Consider the following 26,546-nt stretch of genomic DNA (forward strand, 5'->3'; position numbering starts at 1 on the left):
TTGAGATTGGATTGAAACTTCAATGAGAGATAAATAGTATCTTAAACTACAATTACTATTTGTATTTAAATGTTTTGTTATCAAAGAGGTGTAATTTGTGGAATTTTTATAAAAAATGACAATTTTTAAAAATTAAAAAAATAGTTAATTCGGGTTTAGGATGACAATTTTGCCGGAAAAAATAGTTTATTTGATGCACGACTTTTATTTAAATATTTTTTTTAAGTAGAAGTTGTGTTTGACTAAAAGCTTCTAATTTTTTTTTTCCGGTTTGTCACTTAAATCGTGCTTAAAGAAACATGTTTTAATTTCTTTTATTTTTTTTACAAAAACCACGCTTTAAAGCATACTTTTTAATTTTATTAAAATATAAAAATCGTGTTTGGAAGCATAACTTTTTATTTTTATTTTTAAATTCAGAAGGCGTACTTTGAAGCACAAGTTTTTTTTTTAGAAGGACAACTTCTGATTTTCGTATTTTTTTATGCAGAAATGGTTCCATTCAGCACAAAGTATTTTTTGCTGTATTAATTTTGTTATGTTTGTTTTTGTATGTAACTTGTATTTGTATTTTTTTTGTTTTTAAAATTATGTATTTAGTTATTTGTAAATAAATGTAATTTGGATAATTTATTACCGTAATTTAAACAAATACTCAATTAGTTTAATTAATTAATTAATTTAGTTATGTTAGATAATTTTTTATTATAATGAAATGTAATTTAGTAAAATTTTACATTTTAAAAAAATAGAACTTGTGCTTCTAAGCATGACTTCTACATTTAAAAAAAATAAAAAATTGTGCTTTCAAGACTTCTAAATTAAAAAAAAAATCACAAGTTGTACTTGAAAAAATTGGAAGTTGATAGTCAAACACAACTTCTACTTCCAAAAGATAAATATCCAAATAAAAATCATGTATCAAATAACGATTTTTTTTTCAAAATCGTCATCCCAAACACCTATTTTTATAATTTTTAAAAATTATCCATTTATGTAAAAAAAACTCATGAATTTCATCTATTTAATAACAAAACCGCATTTAAATTTAAAAATAAAAATAAAAATAAACCTTGTAAAAGTATAAGTCCAAGAAATAGATGATGAAAAAAATCATTTTCATAAATAATTTTTTTATTATACTACTCTTTATTCTTTTTGAAATGATGTATTCTTGTTCTTACTGTTCATAAATTCTCGAATAGAGAATATTATCACACTGACATGCGAGTGACTAAGGAAAAATTAGTCTTCATTAAAAGTGACAATTTTTCACAAAATTAATTGTTAATAGATTATTATTATTATTGATTATCCAAAATCTAAAAAATTTGTGACACGGGGTTAATAGTGCTATGAGAATTAACAATTTTTTTGCAAAAAAATAAGGTATTTGGTCTCTGACCATTCTCTTTGATGTATTCTGGTACAAATAAAATAAAAAAATGATATAATATTGTGAAAGTTAATATTAAAAATATTATAATTACCAAAAAATAAATCGACTTAATGTTAATTAGCGTGCATTTTAAATTTGCAATCATTATTATATAATCTTTAACATCTTAATTTAAACGGTTAGATCGAAATCACTAATCTTAAAATGTTAAAAAATAAATATGTGTAGTTTGAAATATGAAATCATAATTATAGGTTTAAAAAGAAGAAGACGAAGACAGTATTTTAGAAAGAAAGAAAATTCCAAAATAAAATAAAATAAAAAATTGCTCACAGAATATCATTCACAATCATTCTCACAGAAACACTCTTCTTCACTTTCGTTTCGCACCCAAACCAAATCCAATATACCGATCGTAGTCGCGTTCTTCTCTGCTTCTCCATTCCCACTCGTGGGGTTGCCCTCCTCACTCTTCCCTTTTCTTCCCCTTCGCTTCCATCAGCACGACCCTTAATTTCAGGATTTGGGATTGGGATTCTTCTCTTCACTTTTTTTTTTTTTAATTTTTTTCTTTTTTGAATTTTTGTGAGGGAGAATGTCGAAGAAGAAAGTTAGCGGCAACACCATGACGCTCAAGGACTTTCATGGCGGTTCTATACCCTCTGATCTCCCTCTACCTTCTGCTCCTGGCGTGTAAGTACCACCCCTTTATCGTTTTTTCCCTTGTTTTAATCCATGCCTTTTTAAATTTTTATCATTCTGTGTTAGTTTGATGTGTCTTCGATTATTCGCAAATGGGTACACCTGTTGATGTTGTGGTTGTGAAAAGAAAAAGAAAGAAAGGGTGTTTGTGAGAGGAATTAGATCTGTGGATTTAAATTGTACACGATGTCTGTTTCCGTTTAGTATGATGAGGTTTCTTCGTGATGGATCTGTTTGTGCAATGTTTCACCATTTTTTTTGGGTTTTTATTGGTCTTTTGCAGGACTGTGAGGGCTTCAGATCGTCCTGGTTTTGATCGGCCTTCGGCGTGGGGGACACAGATGGGGCGGTCGGATCATTGGTCTCGGCCGCACACGTCGCCGGCAACTAGGCATTACGATGATAAAAGCCCGTTTCTGTCACACACTGCCCCAATTGGCAGGAATTTTGATGAGGATGAGAGGAAGCCCCTTGATGGTGTTTCGGTGCCTCGGAGGACAATCAGTGATGAGAGCATTCGTGGTGGTCCGCCTTCTCGTGTTGAGGTGAGGCCGGAGTATGGACTGGGAGGTAGTTCATTGGGCAGGCAAGTGGCTCCAGTGTCTCAAACTCCTGTTGGGATGGGTAATTCATACTCTGCGAGGCTTACCGATGCAGTGCACGTAGTGATGAATCCTCAGAGTTTAGGAGGTAATAAGGAGCAGGGAACTGGTGGTGGTGGTGGTTATCCGAACGCATGGTCATTGAGGAAAGAAGTGGCTAGTGCTGTTGAGCCGGAGCAACCAGCTTGGTCTAGTGCTAGTGCTGCCTCCAAGTTGGCTCATGCTAGTGCTCTTGAGAAGGTGTCTTCTGGTAGATGGCAGTCAAAGGCTGTACATTATCAGACAGATGCTGAGATGGTTAGATCTCCTGAAGCGGAAAATAGACCACGTGTTAATGGTGGTGGTGCCTATAATAGGATGAATGCAGTTGGTGAAAAGGAGTACTATGATGCTATGCTAGCAAGACATACTGAAAGGGGCTTAGGAATTGATAATCAGATGCAAGGTGGTAGGAATGAGCTACTAAATTATGAAAGGTCTGGGGTTTCCAGATATTCAGATGTACGACCTACAAGTGCACCTTATCACTCTGATGGGGTTCAGCTGGCTCGAAATGATGGCACAATTGTTGGGTCTGACTTGCAGCAGCCTATGCCTTCTGAATCAACTGAACGACCTAAACTGAAGTTGCTACCAAGGGCAAAGCCACTGGAAAATTCAGAACAAGCTGTTATGGAATATGCACAGGTATTCACAAGTTCAGCTCACAAGATTCCCTTCCACAGGAGTTTTTTATCTCTTTCTTTTTGCGTGTGGATTGGGTGATTAGCTTTTATTTATTCTAATATTTGCTTTATGAATTCTATTGTTTGCTTCATGGTAGGGTAATCGTCAGGTTAATGATTCTGGCCATGTTGAAACCGTTTATCTGGGACACGGCCATGCCAATTTTTCGAAGCCTGTATCAGCCGGGTCTGATAGTGGTAAGGAGTCAGGCCTGCGTCCGAAGCTGAATTTGAAGCCTCGGTCTCATCCAGTTGAACAGTTGGATGGAAACAGTGAAAGAGACAGGTCAGTTGTGTGAGGCTGTCAATTTGGGAAGTTTTAACTTCTGTATATATCTATTATATGGTATTTGCATTGTCTGTGAAAGTGACACATTGGCAGTTGGTTCAAAACTTAGTGAACTATTGCCATAGCAAACTATTTCTATAGCAATTGCTTGAACATGTATATTATAAGAATGAATGCTCATCACTGAAAGTCTTAAACCCAATACATTAGTAGTACTCCAAACATACACATGAAACGAGAAGGTTATTTTGTTTTAACCTAACTAAATTTGTTATTTGTTGGAACATACATATTGGGGTTTCCAAGGTGGTTCATGTGTCAGGTCAACTCCAAAACTAAATACAATCCACCTATTGCAAGTAGTTTAGGGATTTAGGTTGCCTTCATCACTACAGAATGCTTGTGTTCTTTGTGACAAAAGTTATCGTCCTTTACTACAAGTCTACAACTCCAATATTTTCTGTTTAGCATGATCAGGAAGAAAGGAAGGTGTGATTCCAATACATAACACTGAGGCACACATGCACATACACCCAAAAGCACAAGAAAGACATGTTATGCCTATAATTTCTAAGTGAATTTTAAAATTTTAATGAAATATCAGAGAAGGGCGATTATGTGCATTTCATGTCTTCATGATTCTTGTGTGTGCTTGGTTGGAATGTTAAATTCATTCTTCTTGTCCATTAGTTTGGAAATATGGAAAATATTAGAAGTTTCACTCGAGATTTGTTACTTTCAAAGTGCCATATTTTGGAGTAAGAGAGAGTTGTGCTCCCTAAATTTGAAAAGTGATGGAGGAGAGAATTAGGGAGGTGAGACACAGGAAGAAAAGTGGTTAAGTCTTGAAAGACTAATAGACTGGTCACTTGACCATATAGAACAAATGTCTGCAATATTATTTGCTTTGAGGAATAGTAGAATTATATTTTTTTTCCTATTAAAATGTGGGGATGCTAGCATCTACAAAAAAGGAAGTAAGTTGGTATTCCCCAGTATATATAGCCCAGAAAAAAATTTATCCCTGGAGTTTCTAAACTTAGTTATTCATCAGTTAACTCCTTGATGAGCCTCATCCAGCTTCGTCTAATTCCGTCTGATCATCTGCACCTTATACATTTAATACTAAACAAACTGAAGAAGCCATGAAATTACATTTGCACATTCTACATATGGAAACATGTTATATTATAGGTAGAAATAGTTCTGTGTGTGTTTGTATCCTTTTTACTCGTTCAAATTATTTAGAAAGTAGTACATATTAAAATTTTGGAGTAGTTCAGGTAGATTTGGATTAGGGCCTGTCTCATGCTTGCAATTTGAATTTGGCCCTTAAATTCAAATTACATGGTTATCAAGCCTTTTGGAAATATAATTAGTAGTAAAGATACATCGATGCCTCATAATAAAAAACTTCTAAATAGTGCCATTATGTTTGCTTCTCATTCTAGATATGGTTGTTAAGGGGCCTCGTAACATATAGAATGTATGCCTTGTTTTTGGTTTTCTTCAACTAATGTATGTAACTTATATTTTAGAAGTGTAAGAGCAATCAAGCATTATACATATATTGAATGCAATCACGTCTCAATCATTGCCTACTTAAAACAAATGTTGTATCTTGGGATGGGTTTCTCGAACTTTATAAATTCTTAATTTTATCTTGTGTCTGTGCTCAATGCTTTCAGAAAGTTTATTTGATTAATTATTTGTGGCTTCTTGTATAATAATGGAACGACTGGTTCATATGTTTCAGGAATGCTTTATTTGGTGGAGCTCGCCCACGAGAACTAGTATGCTTTTTCCCTTCATATATTATCCTAAATGCCAGTTAGAATTTATGGTTTACCTTTACTATTGTTGTGTTTTTATCCTGTGAAAATCACCCGTACCCAATGAGTGGAATATGTTATTTTCCTATAATTAATGTGTCTTGTAATGCTAACTGCTGCAACTGACATTACTCTTCTTTCATTTTGTCCGTGCTTGGCTTCTGTTTTTATCTTGATAATGTTGCCAATCTTTTCCACAGGTGTTGAAGGAGCGAGGGGTTGATGATGTGTCTATCAACAATTATGATGTGGTGGAGCATTCAAATAGGTAAGGACTTGTTTTGTCTTTCTGTATGCTATACCATTTAACTCAATGGTGATCCAAGTCGGATACAATTCTTGCCAATTGCCAATAAATATTGTTGCATGAAGGGTTGAAAACAATATTTTGAGGGCCGAGAAACATCATCCTGAACATTCAAGCCAGACCCGATACAGTGAAAAGACTGAGGATGCTCATATGGATCAAAGGACAGGCAGAAAAGCTGACAGGAAGGAGCAAAGGGTAGATGGTGAAAGGGTTCATGCACAGAGAAGAAATTGGCGGGGTGACACCCGGAGAACTGTGAGGGAGACTGATAGGCCACAGGCTCCTCCTGAGAGGCAAACTTCACCTGAGACATGGCGCAAGCCTGTGGAGCAGCAGCCAAAAGCATCTCCAGGTGCTGCTGGCATACGGTATGGTAGAGCAGCTTCAGCAGTTGAACTTGCACAAGCATTCTCGAAATCTGTATCAGATCCAAAAGTAAATGACAGTAGGTTTTCTGGTCAAAGGGGGCTGAACACAGGCAGCAGCAGGACACAAGTGCCTTTTTCACGGCTTGTTGGTCCTACATCAAGGCCTCAGATCAATGGTTATTAAATCTTTGGTGGATAATTGGGACTGGGAGGCACTATTGGATTCCTGCAAAGTGGACTGCCGACCACTTCATGGAGTGGCTGTACTTTTCACTATTTTCTCCTCATTCACAACAAACACGAGTGAGTGAGAAAATTAAAACGATTGCGAGTGTGAGTTACTTAGAACTAGTTATGACAATACCAATTTACAATCACCATGTTTTATTTTGTTTTTATTTATTGCCCCGTATCATTTTTGGCCAAGAAACTAATTTTCTGTCTTTATGGTGGAGAAGGTGAAAGGGCTGTTGCCTAACTAAGACATTGTAGCATGATTAACACCATAAAATTGTTCGTTTTAGTTTCATCATGTAGCTATATCTTGGCCAATTTATGGACATCCTTATCACGGATTTATAGTTTCTAAACAATTCATCATGTATTTTATCTGCAAAGCAATTATTTCTATCAGTAAATCAATTAACTAATTGAGGTTTGCAATGTTGCGAGTTTCAGCTTCTCTTTATGGGTGTTCCTTTAATAATCCTACAACGGAAAATGAAATACAAAAGTGTACTTCTGTGTATATGGTTGTTGGGTAAGAGTTGGCAAATATGATTGGGTGAAACATGGTTGTGGAGAAGTTTGTTGGTGTCGTGGAGGGTGATTGGAAAGGCAGAGACGAACAATGTATTCGTTCTCCATGGGGATGCAATATGTTATGGGAACTGTCGGTGAGTATTGGATGAAGGGGTGCGAGAGAGGATTTGTAATGATAGGTGAAATGAGTAGTGTCGTCTATTTCTAGTTGGAAAAATTGTGTGGAGGTATGAGTAGGGTTTCCTAGGGTGGTATCCTCACTCAACAATAGTAGAAAAAGACTAGAATTGCATTTGTGACCTGGAATTTTTTTTTGCATCACAATTGTAGCAGAGGCCAGCAGCTCTACGTTCTTGGAGTTGGGCGGATGTGAGTTTTTTTTGTGGGTATTTGAGGGGGTGTAATGGAGGGTGGTTGGGGAGGAAAAGAGGGACGTGTTGGGGGTAATAAATGTGGGGAAGGTTGGGGTAAAAATGGCATAGGGCGTAAAGAAAGTTTGGAGTCCTGAAACTTAGATTCCAACAATCTTGCCAGGCCCATGGCTAGTGTTATAGAGCTGGGTTGGAGAACAACCATTTTCCTTTGTATTTTCGGAAGGAGACCGGAAATGAAACAATTTAGAATCATTTCAGGTGTAATGCCAAAAATTTGATTGCACAGTTTTTCAAATACCTTTTGATATTCAGTGCCATTTTGTTGGAGTTTAAATAACTCAACCTGGTGGTTTACATAAATTGAGGGGCCAAAAGGCAACACCAAGACTCTACTAAAAGAAATCCAATCAGTGAGTTGGTGATTTTGATACATCCATTTGAACTAACTGAGGGCATCACCTCGCATATAGAAAGTAGCCATGCTTAACAGGAATCCCATGGAATGGTATAAAATTGAAAAAATTGATCTACTTGAAATAGCCAATCTAATGGGTCTGTACCATAAAAAAAAAAAGTTGAATTTTAAGGGGACGTATAGGAGAAGAAATGATGGGGGGAAGGAATAGTGGTGTTAGTGGGGGTAGTAACGTTAGCTTGAGAAGTGTTTAATAGAGGTGGTGGAAGAGAGGTTGTAGCATCTATGGATAAATGGTCGATGGAAGAAGTGAGATCTAAAATAGGGGGAATGGTGTGGTGTTGAGCGAACAAGGCAATGAAGATGCTAGTGAGGGTATTGGTTAGGGTGTCTTGTTTAGATTCTAATGCTATTTGACGGGTTTCCATGGTTTGTTGTAGAACCAGGTAACGATTATCATAGTGTTTTTGGTTGGTATTGAATTGCGTTTGCAAAGTAGCTAATTTATCAATGATGGTCTGAAGTGTTTCTTCCAGATCTTTCTTTGGATGGTTTGGGAGGCATGAAGGTAGATTAATAAAAACACCAAGTTGTTACGCTGTTTTAGGGGAAGAAGAGTTAGGGCACCAAAATCTGAAAAGGAAGAAAAAGTCTAGAAAGATAAAATTAAATTAACTCTCTTGTCTTCTCTATTACATAGATTTGTTTTATAAAGACCACTAAAATTATTGTAAACCAATCCCTATAGGACAATTGTTTCCTCTACTAACAGAAAGATATAACCATAAAATATTCTCTTATATATAACCGCTAATACTTCTAGATGTAATCTTTAAACTTTGCGGGCTTTATTGTTTTTTCTGATGGGTTTTGAAGATGTGGACCTAGTATGAGTACTTTTGTGTATTTTGGTGTACAATGGAAACTAGTTTCCGTTGCATAGAATAAATGCAAAATGAAAAAAAGATGTCAATAGATGTAGATGTAGTTGTGGGGAGTATGCATAGAGTGCCTTTGTTTTTATTCTCATACAAGTATTTTAATGTGGTGCTTCCTTGTAAATTTTGATAAGAACACCGAATCATAGAAGTAATCATGAGTAGAAAAGTAAGAAGTAAAAGTCCTATTCACATATATTTATATGATAACATGATAATTGGACAATACTTCAAGCATAATATCTTGATTAACATGTCATCACTATTTCCTAACCTCTAAAACAAAACCAAAAGCGAAGTCCCTGGTTCTATTATCAATTAATTCATATCAATTTCATGAATTAATGTAACCCAAGTATTTGCTTTAAAGGAACAAATATTTTAATGAAGATAAGTTATTTTTACCTTGTTTTTCTTCTCTCAGTTCTCCCTTATGCCACTTAAAAATGGATTGCGTGAGTGCTCACAAAAATCTTCTTTTTTGTTATCCAAGGGTAGGCTTATGCCGTTCAATCTTGAACACCTAAAGTTGAACAAACAAGTTTCATTTTTATTTTATTTTGATGTTGATTGAAGTTCCTAAATTCCTTCCAAATTTGACATTTAAACAAATATCTTTTAAAACAAATAAAAAATATCAAGTAGTGCAAAACGTAATAAAAAAACAAATTCAAATTTAAAGAACAATTTATTAAAAACTACATTAAACTAAGTATAATTAAAGTTTAAAAACATAAAAAAATGCATCTAAAATACTGTAAAAAGTATGTATTGATGATAATTATCATAGAGTTTTTTTTATCAATTTGGTGTAATTTATTTTTAAAATTTATCACAATGAATAAATATTTTTACGAAAACAGTAAGTTGTGCTTAAGGTAACGGCTTTAAAATGAAAAAATGGTCCATCCAAACATAATTTTTTGCTTTAGTTGTTTTTATTATTGAAGTTGTCACAAACAATAAAAAGGGTCAATTCCCTATCTAGCACCATTTACACTTTTATTTCCCCATCTAGTACCCTTTTGTTTTTATTTCTCTATCTAGCACCCTTTTGTTTTTATTTCCCTATCTAACATCCTTTTATTTTTTATTTCCCTATCTAGCACCATTTCATAAATAAATAAATAATAAATTATTATTTTTTTAGATAATTTTAATTTTGAATGCATTAAAAAATAAATATTTTTAATGTTTAAAATAGTTAGAAATATAATTAATGAATAAAGAAATGATTTTTTACAAAGTAATAAAAAATAATAATAAATTTAAAATGTTTAGTTTAAAAATTATTTTTTTTAATAATGAAGAAAATACAAAATTAAACTCTACAACAACATAAAAGTTGAATCTATAAACATAAATTAATATTTATTTTTATTATTGATGATGTAATCATGTTATTTTCAAGTAAAAAATACAGGACATAATTATAAAAAAACCAAGTTAAATAAGGACTGATATGGACATAAGAGAACAACATGCTCAAACAAAAAGATGTTCATATTGTCAAACACCAGGACACACATAGAGAACTTGTCCCAACATTACTGGATTGTGCATTTCTCGTCATTAATTATGTTTCATTTCACACAAATTATTTAATGTACCATTGAAGAAAGTATTAAATGAATGATCATCTTTAATTTATTTTCATTTTTATGATCAACATATACTTATTTAGTATTGCCTTATATATCATATATTTATCTTATTTAGATTTTTTTATATCTTTTATCTTTATCTTATTTTGTTTTGTCTTTATTTTATATCTTTTATGTTTTTAGTTATTATTATTTTTCTGTCATTCTTTATTTATTTTTTTATTTTTGTTTTTATTTTATTGTTGTTATTTTTATTTTCTAGACTTATTTATTTTTTCATTTTTTCTTCTCGTTTTTAAGCATTAAGTGTTACATTTGCATTATTATTATTTTTTTTGAATTTTGCATTTAGGGTAGACACTCCAATATTATTTGTGTGTCCACTATTAATTAATACTAATTGACTTTGTTTTTTTTTTTATAATTATGTCCTATAATTTTTTACTTGAAATTAACATGATTACATCATCAATAATAATAATAAATATTAATTTATGTTTATAGATTCAACTTTTATGTTGTTGTAGGGTTTAATTTTTTATTTTCTTCATTCTTAAAAAAAATAATTTTAAACTAAACATTTTAAATTTTTTATTTTTATTTTGTAAAAACTCATTTCTTTATTCATTAATTATATTTCTAACTATTTTAAAAATTAAAAATATTTATTTTTTAGTGCATTCAAAATTAAAACTATAAAAAAATAAAAATTATTTATTTATTTATTTATTTATTTTTGAAATGGTGCTAGATGGGGAAATAAAAAATAAAAGGGTGCTAGATAAGGAAATAAAAATAAAAGGGTGCTAGATAGAGAAATAAAAAAACAAAAATGTGCTAGTTAGGGAAATAAAAGTGTAAATGGTGCTAGATAGGAAATTTACCCACAATACAACTTCATTATTATATTCAAAATTATTTTTATAGAAGTCGTGCATAATGGCACAATTTTTTTTCCAATTTCTTTTTAAGAAATTGAATAAAAGTTGTGTATCACTTCTTAATTTTTAAAATAAAACTCATATAACCATGCAAATTCTTTGACAAAGAAAGCAAAGAGAAAAAGTTCATTATCTTTAAGTTCTAAGGTATTCCCATAATCAAAGTTGTATCCATGACCCACATATTTGTAGATTGACATGCCTCTATCAACATTGACTCTTTAATTACCAAAATAATTAGTTACAATAGTAACTAAATTAAAGATATTTTAGAAACTACAAAAAAATATTTATAAATTAGTTTCTATTATTATTAAATAATTTCTAAATTGGTATCTAATTAACAACCAAGGTTTTAACTACCAATTATTTAGTTTTTAAATTTGATAGCAAAAACATTGATTGCTAATTAGATACCAATTTAGAAATCATTTAACAATAATAAAAACTAATTTAGAAACCAATTTCTTTTTAAGTTTCTAAAATGGTCTCTAATTTAGTTACTATTGCAACTAATTATTTTGGTTTCTAAAAATTGGTTTCTATTTCATGATTTTCAACTAATTATTTTGGCTTTTAAAAGTTAGTTTCTATTTCATGATTTTCTTGTAGTGAGTTTTATAGGACCATAAAATTTTCTTATTCTTGACATCAATTGCCACTACAAAAGAACTTGTATGTGGTGGCGGTTATAATATGACGGTTATTAAAAACCGTCACAATTAACTATATAATACGACAACTTCTTAACCGCCATAATCTTCCTTTGAAATGTGGCGTGTAGAAACGCCATAATTATCCTTCGAAATAAACGCTCTCCCATAATTCGTTCCCTCCTTCTTGACCTTCCTCTTTCCCAATATTTTTTTCGTATTTCCCTCTTCGAAAATATACAACTTTACTCTTTTTTTTCGTATTCCCCCCTCACATTTCCCTCTTCGAACCTTGTCCTCACTGAACCCCCTTCTCACTGCAACGCAACCCCTCTCACTGAAACTTCCCCTCTTTCGTATTCCCCTCTCTCAGCTAACCCTAATCGTTCTCATTCTCGTTCTATTCTCCTTCTCTTATCACCGCAACCCTTCTCTTCTCACTCTCACCGAAAACCCTTCACATTCTCACCGCAAACCCTATTCTCATTCTCACTGAAACCCTTCTTCTCAATCTCACCGCAAACCCTCTTCTCATTCTCACTGAAACCTTTTTTCTCAATCTCACCGCTAACGTTCTCACTCTCACTGTTTTCAGTATCACCGCAAACCATATCACCCTTCTCACTCTTCTCACAATGTTTGGCCGCCATTATCGTCGCAATCGTTGGTTCGTTGTTGCAACAGGTACGTGGAACGATAATTTCTTTTGGCAAAGTTATGTTTTTGTGTGTATTTTCTTCTGAATATAATTTTGAAGTTCCTAATTTCGAAACCCTCACCATCAATTCTTTTGTTCTTCATTTCCAAACCCTCTATATTTAATCTCATCATCACGACCTTTGGCAATAAGCACCTCGCTCTTAAGGTAAGAACCCATTGGCATTTTTTTTTCTCTGAAGTTGTGTGGTTTGTATGGTAAGGATATTCCACGAAGGAAAAGTTTCGATGTTTTTGGTTTCATATTTCGTTTTTGCTTCTGCCATCTCTTTATTATTTGTGGTGTTCTAATGAGAAATATTGATTTGATATTTTTATTGTTGTTGTACGACTTGACTGAGAAGGAGAAGCATCGACAATGTCCGGGAATAAATCTGATTTTTGATGGTGATTGTTGCGTCTATAGACATAGATGTTTAAATACGATAGTGTTCATGGACATTGTAAGCATCACGATGTCACCAACAAGGACTCTAAGCATCATGATTTACACTTTTTTTGACACAGGTATATTTTTCACCCTTTTTCATGTGTTCCATTGTTTTGCCCTGCATATATATGTTGTAAGTGTTCGTTTCTTCATGAACAATGTCATTAAATCTTTTGTTAATCCCAAGGAATCCTGAGGAGATCCCATGGGAATGAGAACGAAGCTAATATCATTGTTGAGTCCACCAGAGTTGGAAGATGAGCATGATGCCTGTGATTAGCAAACTCTATTGTTCATATTCTCAAACGGTGCTAAGGGTCAGGAGGGGGCCACATATGGTGAATGGAGGGGGTTGTTTCAGGGTTGATGGTTGTGGAATTTATGGCACAAAGGTACAATTGATTCAAAAAGATGGGGAAGGAGATGCTTTGCTTCTTGTGCATTGAAAGGTATGTGAAAAATTAATCCTAATCTTTATCAAGTTTTTCATAGAGTGTGCATGCAACGTGTTGTGTTTCTGTGTATATATATTTTAAGTTTGTGATTAAGTTTCCATTTCTAGATTTTTGTGGTAAAAAAATATTAATCTCTTGCATTCATATATCTTGAGATATATCATATATATATATATATATATAATCTAAACTAAATGTGTATATGTTTGATGGTTTAATTTGCTATATATTGGGAGTTTTAGTTCTACACGTGAGATTGATTTGGTATGCAATGATAAAATTTGCACATAAGTTAACTTTGTGTGATGTTTAGGGAGGCATGGTTGAGGCCCTTAGCATTTACAAGAAGTGGAAAGGATAGCCTGAGGATATGACAGAGCCAGAGGATGTCATGATCGATCAACCATCCAATGTTTGCCCATTAAAGTATCTTCTCTCCTAAGCTCAAATCAATGTGGTTTGCTAAATGTCTAGGCTTTTACTTTCCAAATTCTAGATAGAATACCTGATTCATTTTATGGGTTTTGGTTTGCTAAGGAGTGCCATAAAACCTTAGTACTCCTATGACACTTATTAGAAAAACCTTTATTTTATTACTTCTTCCATATCTGTTGCTTTAGAATTTTTTGGAAATGAGAATTTTTGTTGGAGATCAGTGATGGTCAATTCTTAGTTTATTTTCATTTTTTGGTTGTTTCCTTTGCTGCATGGTTTAGGTTGGAAGTAGCTTGAGCTGAAGCCAAAGTTATGTGGCTAAACACTTTCTTTTTTGATAATTCATTTCTAAAAAAATTATAATGTTATACTTTATGAACAATATTTTAAGTAGTTTAAATGTTAGGCTTAATTAAATATCTTAAATAGGAAGGAAATGGGAGAAGATGGATAAAAATGTTGATACGGATATTGTGATTGTGGGGGAGCTGGTATATGTGGTCTTGCAACAGCCCTTGCCTTTCACATGTTTCCTCTTTTTAGCTTCTTTTTTAATTCCTACTCTAAAACTATTAACATTGCTAATTTTATGTCATTGGTGAATATTACAATTTATTATTCATAAAGTATTTTAGGAGTTGAATCATGATTTGATACATTAATTATTTCTTCCATGGCATACAAGATTTAGTAATTTTTGCAACCATTAGAATAACATTAATGGTTTCTTCCATGGAATACAATTAGATTGATTTTGCAACCATTAGTAATTTTTGAGTTTCCATTTTTATTACTGGATTATGAATTTTAAATGACATGGTCCAACATGTAATGCTTCTATTTCTCTATTAAATATAATTTACACATCCAACCATAGTCATGATCTTAAGTCTCTTTATTTGATATTGGCCCTTTGTACGGTCTGGGGAAGGGAAGCATAGTGGTGTGATGTACATGGTATATATCATCCCTATTGACCTTTGATGTTCAAACTCTTTCTATTTAAATATCTATATTATTGATATATTAATTTGGTTATTTTTTTATTATTTAGACAGTTGCGGTTCTCAACAATCTAAAGGTAAATCCTAAAATTATAATTGATTTATAATTGTTGATTTTTATTAGCTGCCTTAATTCAATTTTATTGCCTTCATATAATTTTTCTCTCTCATATTATACCTTGAATTTCATAATATAATATTGTTTTCATTTATTTTTCAAAAATTATTAATTAACTCTAAGCATATTTTAATTTAGTTCAGGCACCGGATGTTGGAAGTGGTGATGCATCATCAAGTCAGAATATTATGGGATCAAGTGGAGGCAATAAGACAAATTAGGATTGAAAGTGAAAGAATTTATATTTTGACAATGTAATTTACTTGTCATTTGGATTAGTTTGACATTATTAACTTTGTTATCAATGAATAAATGAAGTCATCTTTTGATTATTATGTTTAGCAATTTTAATTATATTATGAAATTAGTTTATGTTACAATTTAATTATAATATGAAATTAAATAATATTATGAAATCAAATTATAAAATAGAATTAAATAAATTATTATAAATATTAAAAATAAAATTAAATATTTAATATTCGAATTATGACAGTTATAAAGTATAGTATAAATGTCATACAATACTGTATTAAGTGGCGATTAAAACTGCCACTATTTACGTTAGAATTGGTTTACCCAGTTTTAAAATTACGACATTTATAACTGACGTCAATTACATGCTTAAAACCGCCATTTTATACAATGCATAATATGGCGTCTGCTACAACGGTTCTCAATTGACCGCCACATTAAACTTTGTGGCGGCAAGAATTCTGGCGGTACGCGATACCGCCACAAACGTATAATACGGCGGTTAAAAACGCCAGTTTTTGTAAAAATAACCGTCGCATTATACACGTTTTTTTGTAGTGTGCATATATGCATCTCATTTTATCAGCAGTGGATCCAGCAAAGACAACACCATTTGCAACACTAACAAGATCCAGCAAAGACAACACCATTTGCAACACTAACAAGATCATAAGGAGTGTTGTTCCTAGGGCATGCTATTTAAATGAAGAAGGTGTCCATGCACATTTTGGATTTATCAAGAAATTCTCTCCCTTACTTCTTGACCATTATCCTACCATCAATGTATGTGATAAATATATGGAGTTTACTACTCACATTCTCTATATCAAGGGAAGAGAAGCCTTTATGCTTTAAAGTTGTATGTAGGTATCTCCATATATTTTCATCCAAATATCACTAGGGTTGGAAATAATGATTTAGTTTAAGGCGAGGTAAATTGACCTTTGAAAAAAAATTTGAAATCAGAAATAGACTTTTTGAAAAACTTAATTAACAACAAGGAAATGTTAAGACGATGTTCTTTAATACAGGTTGATTTTCATTCAAATTTCAAAGGTAAGAATGGGAAGAAAAAGAGAAGAGTAAAAAATTTATACTAATTTGCTTTCACAAAAGAGTTACATCTACTTCAACGTTTTGCTAAAACCCCTAAAAAAATTAAGAAAGAATAAAATTAAGAACATTTAAATCTTGAAACACACAATCTTCTACCACTAGTGTGAACTCTGTTCATGAATACGTTTTTGATAGTCGTAGTTAAAAAATTATATAGACTTGAAAATTAAAAAATAAGAATATTACCACTTGACAACTTTCACATACAAATGGAAAAGAGAAAACTCAAGTGGTGATCTTCACGATGATTCATTCTCCAATGATTTTGAAGCATTAATGTAGTACTTGGAATTAAAATATTTTTCACTAGATTGATTAAAAAGTGACTTAGAAATCTCCCATTACAACATTCAACATTTAATCTACTAAAACAAGTTTAATATGTTAGAATATTCCACATCTAAAACAAGAGTTTTTTAATTTATTATTTTAATCCATTAAAGTTAATAAGGTTACTTCAACAAGGGACTTGTTCTTCTTCTCGTGCTTCTTGTGTTGATCAACCAAAGAAAGGTTACAAGCAATCGACTTTACTTCTTAGAGGTCGGAGTAGCTGATGACTTTTTACGGTAAGTGCACCGCGTTTGTCAAAAGTAATAATTGTCCCTAAGGACGAATATCGATCCCACAAGGAACATTGAATTATCAAGTACAATAATCGCTAAATATAAAACAAAACAATTAAAAGTGTATTGAAAGTGGTTGGGTTGGCGATGATCAATAAGAAAAGAGACAAAGATTTAGTTGTTTCAATTGGAAAAATAGGGATTAGGTTTCATCTCTCTCACTCTCATGTATTTTGATTAGTATGTCAATATTAAGTTCTTTAATTGAAATTGATGCCTGTATAAAAATCATTAAAAGTAAAACAACAATACCAATAATCAATCAAGAACTGAATATTAATATATAAGATATCACCTCAATACATAAGAGTTTGAGCAGATTACTCCCAATCCCAAATGGTAGAATTAGCCACGCATACTTTTATCACCTTCCATTCTCCTAATTGGTTTACAATTCACTCTATGGTGTTTTCCTCTCAATCTGGCACCCTAAGGTTGAGCCTCTAGCCCTCTATTTATCCTAGTTTTCTAGGGTTAGGTTGTTTATTGTGTCGCGCTAATGGGCTAAATGATAAAACATAAAAAATGCCCAATCTTTCTTTGCATCTTTTTCCATTCTGGGACCTTTTATCTTTATCTTTTTAGCTCTAATCATTCATCTTTAATCCAAATCTTCAATCTTCCTTACTCTTATTCAAATAAAGATCATAAAAAATGTAAAAATGTATAAATTCATAAATTAGGAATTATTTTATATGTAAATTAGCAATAAATCCTCATAAGTACCTATTTTAATATAAAATATTATTGAAATTAGACACTTATCAGTAGCCACCACTCCTTTACCCTTGTCGGGTAGTGGACGTTAACGTTTTAAGCGAAGGTCATAGATGTACGTCTTTTCCTTCGAATTAATGAATGTTACAATATCTGCAATAAATAGATAAATTGAAAAAAAAGTTAAAATCTTGTGAGAAAGTCAAATAACATAAAAAAATTGCTTATACTATCAAAGTCATCCCTCGTCAGGGGATTGGAAAATCGACAACAATTTATGGGTATGATGTTTTTAAGGGAGTTGGTCAAGAATCGAAAGCATTTGAAGGTATCTCGGATTCATCATTGATCGAGGCTACAAATTACATTTCAAGGGATCTTTCATTCAGAAGAAGGGAAACTTTGACACTTTCCAGTTGAAAAATACTTTAGCTTGACACGTTAAACAAGGATATTGAAAAACCAATCTTTAAAATTTTTATACAAGAAAGTAAAAAGAGGAAAGAAACAAAACTTAGACTGGCTGATAAGTGATAACCAGGCAACTCGCTTGCTGGGACGAGTACTAAAGTAGTGAAGAAATACTTGAGGACTCATTTGAAGATTCAACACCTTGCATAGTAGTCGAAACACCTGAAGAGATGCTCAACTATTGGGGGTGAAGTTGGGTCAGTGCCCTATTTAGTATCCAGAGAACCACCATGGTAAACTCGTCGAGAGAAAATCAAACATGAATGTCTGTCAACAAACACGCGTAAAAGTAATAAAGATCTTCTGACGCCCTTTCTTCTCGATGACAATGTTATCTATAGCCAGACAATGCCAAAAAGCCACTATGTCCTCCGTTACGCTTGGATCATATACGTCTACAGTGGCCACGTATGAACGGAATACCAAAGAACACCGGTACTTTGAGAAATATTCCCAAACATGATAATTCACCCATTTATAACCTTTGTAGAGACTCCAATTTTCTTTGACTTTCTCTGCCCCCTCCTCGGCATCAAGGTCGGGAACCTCATCAAACACATTAGAATTTAAGTCTCCCGACATCCTCTTCAAGACAAAGACAATGCTACCCACCAATCTCAGTCCTGGATGCCCTAGTGTCCATAAGCAAAAGTACTCCCTGATCTCGATTACTTCCGCTTGAAAACCCCAAATACCCTTTGGAAATAAAAATAAAGCTAGAAGAAGAAGAAGCCATGTAACGTACTCGATATCGAAAGACGCTTACGTCTAAAGAAAAACAATTCTTTAATAATTATCTCTATGTGCTTTACAATTTCTTGAGCTCGAAAGGCCAGTGTATTGGTCGGTGTTCTCGCCGGTTGACCACGGTTGGATTGAATGGGCGAGCTCTGCTTTAACTTGTCTCCACTTGGTGCTCCGAAACGCTGCTCTACTGGGACAAAAGGGACTCTACCTGTTGATCACACACTCTGACGATCAAGTCAGTGAGAACATTCAAACTTATAAAATATGTTTCAATCTAAAGTATTCAGAAATTTGGGGTCTCAAATCCATTTTATAGACATTCCTTCAACAATTTTCATCAATGAGAAAATAATCTCAACAAACATAACATGATTTCAACGAAAAAAATATAATTTCAGAGAGAATATAATTTAAGCAATGAAACATTATGTTCACAGGCACCTTTATTTTCGGGTGCTATGCCACATCATTTCCAACAACTTTTATTTGTATGTATTAGACATATACATTATACAACTAATTTAGCTATTCCTTCGATTACCTTAATTATCTTTTTCGCGTAAACTATCAAACTTCAGGGCCGAAGTCATAACGTGTTATTGGGCCCATACTTGCCCCAAACTAAGCTAGGTACAACCTTATCTATATGAACTTACTTCACTTAAGCTCTTGGGCTGAGGATCCGAGCACGTCTGACCAGTACAATCGATATCTCAGCCTTGGCCTCTCAACAACCAAACGAACACTAAACCCAATCACACGGCTACAACGTATCTCAACCTCTTGACCTAGTAAAGTTAAAACCAAGTTGCGTGCTTTATCATAATAACTTGATTACCACCCCTAATCAAGATTAACATTATTAAGCAAGCTAAAACCAATTATCAATAAGGGGATTAAGCCTAAGCAAGGCCCAAGAACAATAAGGCCCATCACAAAAAAGTATAAATAGGTACCTAAGAGAAATGTTAGGTTCAATTACATTAACTGCTCATTAATACATTTTATTCACTTGAATGTCAGAATGTCTTTGCAGGTATTCCCACCCCATTGCCGAAAGGAGGAAACCGAGAGGAGGAGATTGAAAAATAAAAATATCATAAAGACATATTTCTATTTCTATTATATACATATAATAATAATAACAATACACAACATAAATTTCCATCAAGGGATTTAAAAATAATAATTTGTGGTGTGTAAATAGGAAAAGGAGGTGTGAAAATAACATGTGCGAACTTTAGCCCGTTACTTCCATGGCTGATCATGTTGGATTGATCGAACGAACAAAGTATGCGCTTTAATTCTTTATAATTAAAAGGAAAGAAAACTCAAACCAAATGCGACGACGTACATTGCTGTTCTTTCCTTTCCATCGTAAGACTCTCTCACTGTGACAAAACACGATTTTCTATTTTACCATTTCTTCTCATTTCGGGGCCATTCGATCTTAAGAAGAAGACTTCAAGAGGAACACCATGTTGGAGAAGATTGGGTTGCCACCAAAGCCTTCGCTGCGAGGGAATAATTGGGTGGTTGACGCTTCACACTGCCAGGGATGTTCCTCTCAGTTTACCTTCATCAATCGCAAGGTTGATTTCGATTATCATTTTTCATTTCGATTAATTTTGTTTTCGCGGAGGGGGTTTCATTGTAAATACAGAAACTTTTTGCAATTAGAGAGAAGACCCATGATTTATATTCCCTTTCGAATGTTGGATTTTATGTGGGTATTTCAAGAAATCTCAAAGTCGTTAAATTTTCGCTCATTTATTAATCGTGAATAATTATTAATTTGTGGCTGGTGTCTTTATTCGTTATGCTAGTTGGTTTTTGGCTTCACTGTGTCGATGTTTGTGTTGTTTGTGCTTGAATTGTGCGGATAGTTAATTTCGTTTTGAGTTAGTACATTCTTTCATGAAAAGGGATTAAGTTAGTCCAGTATGTCGTTGATCTGTTTGGAACAATCTGGTTAGGGTGATTGATTTTCTTAATCAGTTATTCAATTGCTGTGATTACAAGAAATATTGTATTCAAAATCTCTTTGTTCTGTGAAGCCATGCTTAATACTCATTTTCCTCTTAGTAATGTATATGCAAGATTTTGCTTCCTAAACTCACTTATGTAAAGTTAGAAAATATAATGTCCATGTCATGTGACACTGTTTGGACTCTCCTTCCTTTGTGCATTGCATCTATAACTTGTATAAGAGAGGATAAACACTGTGTTTGAAGCTTCCCCAGTTGAATCTTTTTAACAGACGGTAGTATGAAGCTTCATGGAATCCTTGGTTACAATAAATGAATAAAATGCTAGTCAACTTCATTTCATAATTTTGTATGAAGCATAAGATGGTGTTCCATGTTTGCTTATGAATCTGATTGAACTCAAACTGAATTCTTTGTCCAAAATTTATTTATTTACATTGTTTGCAATTTTCTTTTACGGTTCAGCATCACTGTAGGAGGTGTGGGGGGATCTTTTGCGGCAGTTGTACTCAACAAAGAATGGTTTTACGTGGACAAGGTGATTCACCTGTGCGTATTTGTGAACCTTGTAAGAAGCTAGAAGAGGCAGCACGGTTAGAATTGCGACATGGACGTAGACCTGGGAGAGGTATTTTTATTTATTTTTCTTCATATGGCTTTCAAGCTATGCTATTTTACAAGTAGACCCCCTCTATTTCACTTTCGTTATTATTTCACAGTTTTATACTTATTGAATGTTCATTTCAATTTATCCAGGGAGCGTGAAATCAGCACCTAATGATGAAGATGAAGTTTTGAACCAAATTCTTGGTCAAACCAGTGACAAAGTTGCTAGCAGACAAAAATCAGTTGGTATTGCATCTTCTTCAAGCACATCCAATTATGATGGAGAGATACAAAACATTGTCTCAAATGATAAGCCTAATCTTTTGGGTATTGATTTGGGATCCACCACTCCGGAAGAGTTACGTAAGCAAGCTTTGGAAGAGAAAAAGCAGCATAGAATTCTTAAAGGAGAGGGCAAATCTGGGGAGGCGATGAGAGCTTTCAAGAGAGGGAAGGAGCTTGAGAGACAGGCTGATGCTTTGGAAATTCATTTAAGGAAGACTCGGAAGAAGAGTTTACCTTCAGGAAACTTGTCTGACTTACATAACAAAGGAAATCCTGTAGAGTCTGACAGAAAAACAAAGTCACTTTCTCATGTTGGCAGAGAAAAGGACGATCTTAGTTCTGAACTTAGAGAACTGGGATGGTCTGATATGGATCTACGTAATGAAGACAAAAAGTCATCAAACTTGAGTTTGGAGGGTGAACTCTCATCAATAATTGGAGAAATCTTTACTAAAACTGGTGAACAAAAGGTTAGCAGGATTGACAAGTCCCAAGTTGTTGCTCTGAAAAAAAATGCTCTACTGCTGAAGCGTGAGGGTAAGCTTGTAGAAGCCAAAGAGGAACTAAAAAGAGCTAAAATTTTAGAAAAGGAACTTGAAGAACAGGAACTCCTTGCTGGGGCTGAAGATTCTGATGATGAGCTATCAGCATTAATTCGAGGCATGGAGGATGATAAAGAATTACCAAATCTGCAAGATCATGGACATGGTTTTGATTTTGAACACCTTTTGGCCACTTCTGATGACCATGACGGTAATTTTGAAGTGACTGATGAGGATATGATGGACCCTGAAATAGCTGGTGCTTTGGAATCATTAGGTTGGACTGAACCTGAAAATACATCTTCCAAGTCTCAAACCTTTAACAAAGAAGCATTGCTTGATGAAATTCAGTCTCTTAAAAGAGAGGCTCTTAATCAAAAGCGAGCAGGTAATGCTGAAGAAGCAATGGTATTCTTCAAAAAGGCAAAGTTATTAGAAAGGGACCTTAACAGCTCTGGACCTGAAGACTATAATAATATGTCTCAAAAATCCACATCTATAAAGAAAGGTGCGCGTTCGGAAATTGATGGTAATGGATCAGACTCCATTAAATTGGATGAGAGAAATACACGTGCTACTAATAATGTTTCTTCCACTGTGGCACCAAAAAGTAGATTGATGATTCAAAGAGAGCTTTTGAGTTTGAAAAAGAAGGCTCTTACACTAAGAAGGGAAGGGAAAATGAATGAAGCAGAAGAAGAAATGCAGAAGGGTGCTGCACTTGAACGTCAGCTGACGGAGATGGATCAGACGTCAAACCTCAAAACATCACATGCAAATACTGTTTATAATGTTCCGGTTACAGTAGGTAAGCATGCTGATTTTAGTTTAAATCTGGCACTTGAGGAAGGAGGTGAAGATGATGTGACAGATCAAGATATGTCTGATCCCACATATCTTTCACTCCTTGGGGACATGGGTTGGAATGAAGACAATAAGGAAATTTCTAACACTCCAAGCAAGCCGTCCAAGAAAGATGGTAATCATTTTGTTCCTGTAAATGATACTTCTCTAGGTAAGCATTCTGCAAATATCTTGGTTCAAGCTCCAAGAAGTAAAGCTGAAATTCAGAGGGAACTCTTGGGTTTAAAGAGAAAGGCCCTTGCTCTCAGGCGTGAAGGGAAAGTTGAGGATGCAGAAGAAGTTCTTAAAATGTCCAAAGCATTAGAAGCCCAGATGGTAGAGATGGAAGCTGCAAAGAATAAATCACAGGTTGTGGCTCCTGTGATGAAAGACGGACTTTTCAATCCTCCAGTTGATGAAGAAAGTGATGTGGTTGTTTCAGAAGAGGACATGCACGACCCGACATTGAATTCAATGCTTACTAATCTAGGGTGGAAGGATGATGAATCTGAACCTGTGACCATAAAAGCAGAGCCAGTTAAGGAAGCTACTGGTAGGTCTATACATACTGTGGATCTATCTGCGCCTGATTTATCTTCAAGCATTCCTGCTGCAGCATCAAGAAATAAGGGAGAGATTCAAAGAGAACTTTTAGTATTGAAAAGGAAGGCACTTGCATTTAGGCGCAAGGGAGAGATAGAAAAGGCTGATGAAATTTTAAGGCAGGCCAAAACTTTAGAAGGCCAACTAGAAGATTTTGGGAACCAGAACAAGGACTTGTCACTTAATGTTTCCGAGGATAAAGAGCCTCTCCGGTCTGAATCACCTGATTTCCAGGAAAGGCATGGAAATTTGGGAGTGGCTACTGAAGTTGATAATGCTTCAGCCTCATCTGTGGTTTGGTCTGGTAAGAATAGTTCTGAATCAACATTTGGTTTAGAAATAATCAGCAATGCGACAAATATTCCCATCTTAAGGAAGTCTGATAATTTACTTCCTGCAATCTCTCACTTTGCAGATGGCAAGCATTCATTGACTGCTGAGGAGAGTACTTCAAGTGAAAATCTTTCGAAAAGGATGAAAGCGGAAAAAACCATTGGTCATGGCTCCTCAGCTGGCCACTCTATGGACATGCTAGATTTACTTACTGGTGACAGTAGTAACAGTTCTGAAATATTGACTCAAAAACATAAAGAATGTAAACTTGCTTCAGCTAATTCATCTCAAGCTGGGTCCGCTATTCACTTGGACTCTAAAGATAATTTCAGCCAATATGAAGGATACAAAAACAGGGATACAACTCAAAAAGGAGGAGTGACTGATGTAATTGAAAAGCCAAACATAAACAAGTCACATTCTGTTCAGGATTATCCTTCTCAGCACCACCATACCTTGCGTCAGGAAATTTTGGCTCATAAAAGGAAGGCAGTTTCTTTGAAAAGGGAGGGGAAACTATCAGAAGCTAAGGAGGAACTCCGGCAGGCCAAGCTGTTAGAGAAGGATTTGGAAGATGGAGGTATGCAGCCAGACACTGCCTCTGTGAGCAATGTTTCACAGGCGTCAAATGTTGTAGAAAATAAACAGGAATCGTCAAATGTTGTAGAAAAGAAACAGGAATCGTCAAAAGTTAGTTCAAAACCATTGAGTAGTCGTGATCGATTCAAGTTGCAGCAGGAATCTCTGGGGCATAAACGACAGGCCCTAAAGCTACGGAGGGAAGGCCGGACAGAGGAAGCAGAAGCTTTGTTTGAGCGGGCAAAGGCAATTGAAACCCAGTTGGAGGAGTTGACAGCTCAAGATTCCAATAAGTTAGATGGTGTAGATGATGTGACTATTGAGGATTTTCTTGATCCTCAACTCTTATCTGCTCTGAAAGCTGTTGGACTTGATGATGTAGGTGTTGTCTCAAAAGCCCCAGAAAGACAAGAGACTGTGAAATCCAATGCTAAAGCTGAAAACTCTAACCAAGAGAGAATTCAGCTAGAAGAAAGAATCAAAGAAGAAAAAGTTAAGGCACTTAATTTGAAACGTTCTGGGAAACAAGCCGAAGCCTTAGATGCTCTTCGACGTGCCAAATTGTATGAAAAGAAGCTAAATTCATTAACCTCTGGTTGATGAAGTAATACTGCAACTTCAGGTTGGGAAGTCCTCCCTTGTTCAAATTGGTAGTTACTTTGAGGTTAGTTGAATTTGTGAATTTTCATTAAAGGAGGACTAGAAGGTGCCCAGGAGGTTGCTCCTTCCTTTATTACACATGCATGTTTGCCTTACTATGCTCATAAATATTGGAGAATGTATACATGATCATTTGCAAGTTACAATTTTCAGATGTGCTCCTAAACATGAATCGATGTTGTATAATATGTTTACATTTGAAGTTATGTACATGGCCATTCCCACGACATATTGCAGGAAGGTTACCTTCATTTTCACCAAACAGCTGCTCTTATTATTCCCATTTGTATGAACCCTGTTTTGCAGCAGATATAACTTGTAGGCTAGATTTTTCTTAGCCATTTTCCTTTTGAAATAGCTTCATCAGTGTTGCACTGCACTAGTGGGGATCTATGACTGTGTATAACAAATACAAATTGTAGTGACTTTTAGATACAGCTTGGTAATCCAGAAACAATATATCCAAGCTGGGATTGAGGATTTGTGTTCCGGACCCAATTCTATTTCTTAATGGAAATGTTTGCTGTTTTGATTTTACATTTATAAAAATGATAAAAAGCGTGATGTTATTTTTATTGTTATTGTTACATTTTTTACAAGCCAAACAAGTCTTGACTGTGCAGTATTGTGTTGGGATCCAATGCATTGTGGATGGTGCAGTAAGCGTCTGTGATGTTTAAACTAACCGTTTGGAGCAGTGCTTAATGCATGCAAACCGAATTAAGTATTCTGCTTAAAATAAGCTCTCTATAAAACTCCGAAATATTTTAATGGGTACCTAAGGAATTGTCATGGTTTGAACACGAAAAGTTTTTTTGACTGACCTTTATGTATTATTACTCACTCCCTTTATGTTTTTAATCATTGCCGTTTAATTAGCATTAAGTAAAAGAAAAGAAACGTTCCCAAATCGAAATCAACCATACCAAAGATAACCCTAATATTGTGATTGAATAGGAAATTTAAGAGGATAGAGAATTTAAAATGTTTTATGAAAAATAAATGTTGTCTGGGTAACTAAATTTAATATTGAAATTCTAGAATTTTATAAAAATAATTAAATTACTAAAAAGTAAGAAAATTTCAAATTTTACTTAAAAAA

The 26,546-nt window shown here is 34.0% G+C and overlaps 2 protein-coding genes and 1 long non-coding RNA gene across 4 annotated transcripts; all 3 read left to right on the plus strand.

Moving 5' to 3' along the window:
- The first annotated feature begins 1,685 nt into the window (after positions 1-1,685).
- LOC137811943 (eukaryotic translation initiation factor-like protein) lies at positions 1,686-6,756 on the plus strand. Its single transcript, XM_068613806.2, has 6 exons — positions 1,686-2,092; positions 2,385-3,390; positions 3,527-3,714; positions 5,474-5,510; positions 5,750-5,817; positions 5,922-6,756. The coding sequence occupies exons 1-6, from the start codon at positions 1,995-1,997 to the stop codon at positions 6,409-6,411; spliced, it is 1,887 nt and encodes a 628-aa protein (XP_068469907.2). The 5' UTR covers positions 1,686-1,994; the 3' UTR covers positions 6,412-6,756.
- Positions 6,757-13,247: 6,491 nt separating this feature from the next.
- On the plus strand, positions 13,248-15,409 carry LOC137811944 (uncharacterized). Its single transcript, XR_016518715.1, has 2 exons — positions 13,248-13,510; positions 13,830-15,409. It is a non-coding gene; the product is annotated as an uncharacterized LOC137811944 (long non-coding RNA).
- Positions 15,410-20,213: 4,804 nt separating this feature from the next.
- Positions 20,214-25,981, plus strand: LOC137811945 (phosphoinositide binding protein). 2 transcript variants are annotated; one of them, XM_068613810.1, is made up of 4 exons: positions 20,264-20,597; positions 21,459-21,621; positions 21,750-24,176; positions 24,288-25,981. In XM_068613810.1, exons 1-4 carry the CDS (start codon positions 20,484-20,486, stop codon positions 25,382-25,384), a joined length of 3,801 nt encoding a protein of 1,266 aa, XP_068469911.1. In that variant the 5' UTR covers positions 20,264-20,483; the 3' UTR covers positions 25,385-25,981. The 2 variants fall into 2 exon arrangements, with proteins under 2 accessions (XP_068469910.1, XP_068469911.1); XM_068613809.1 differs by having other exon boundaries at positions 20,214-20,597; positions 21,750-25,981.
- Positions 25,982-26,546: the final 565 nt, after the last annotated feature.

Source organism: Phaseolus vulgaris, chromosome 2 (genome assembly GCF_051622355.1).
Source record: "Phaseolus vulgaris cultivar YP4 chromosome 2, ASM5162235v1, whole genome shotgun sequence".
NCBI lineage: Eukaryota > Viridiplantae > Streptophyta > Magnoliopsida > Fabales > Fabaceae > Phaseolus > Phaseolus vulgaris.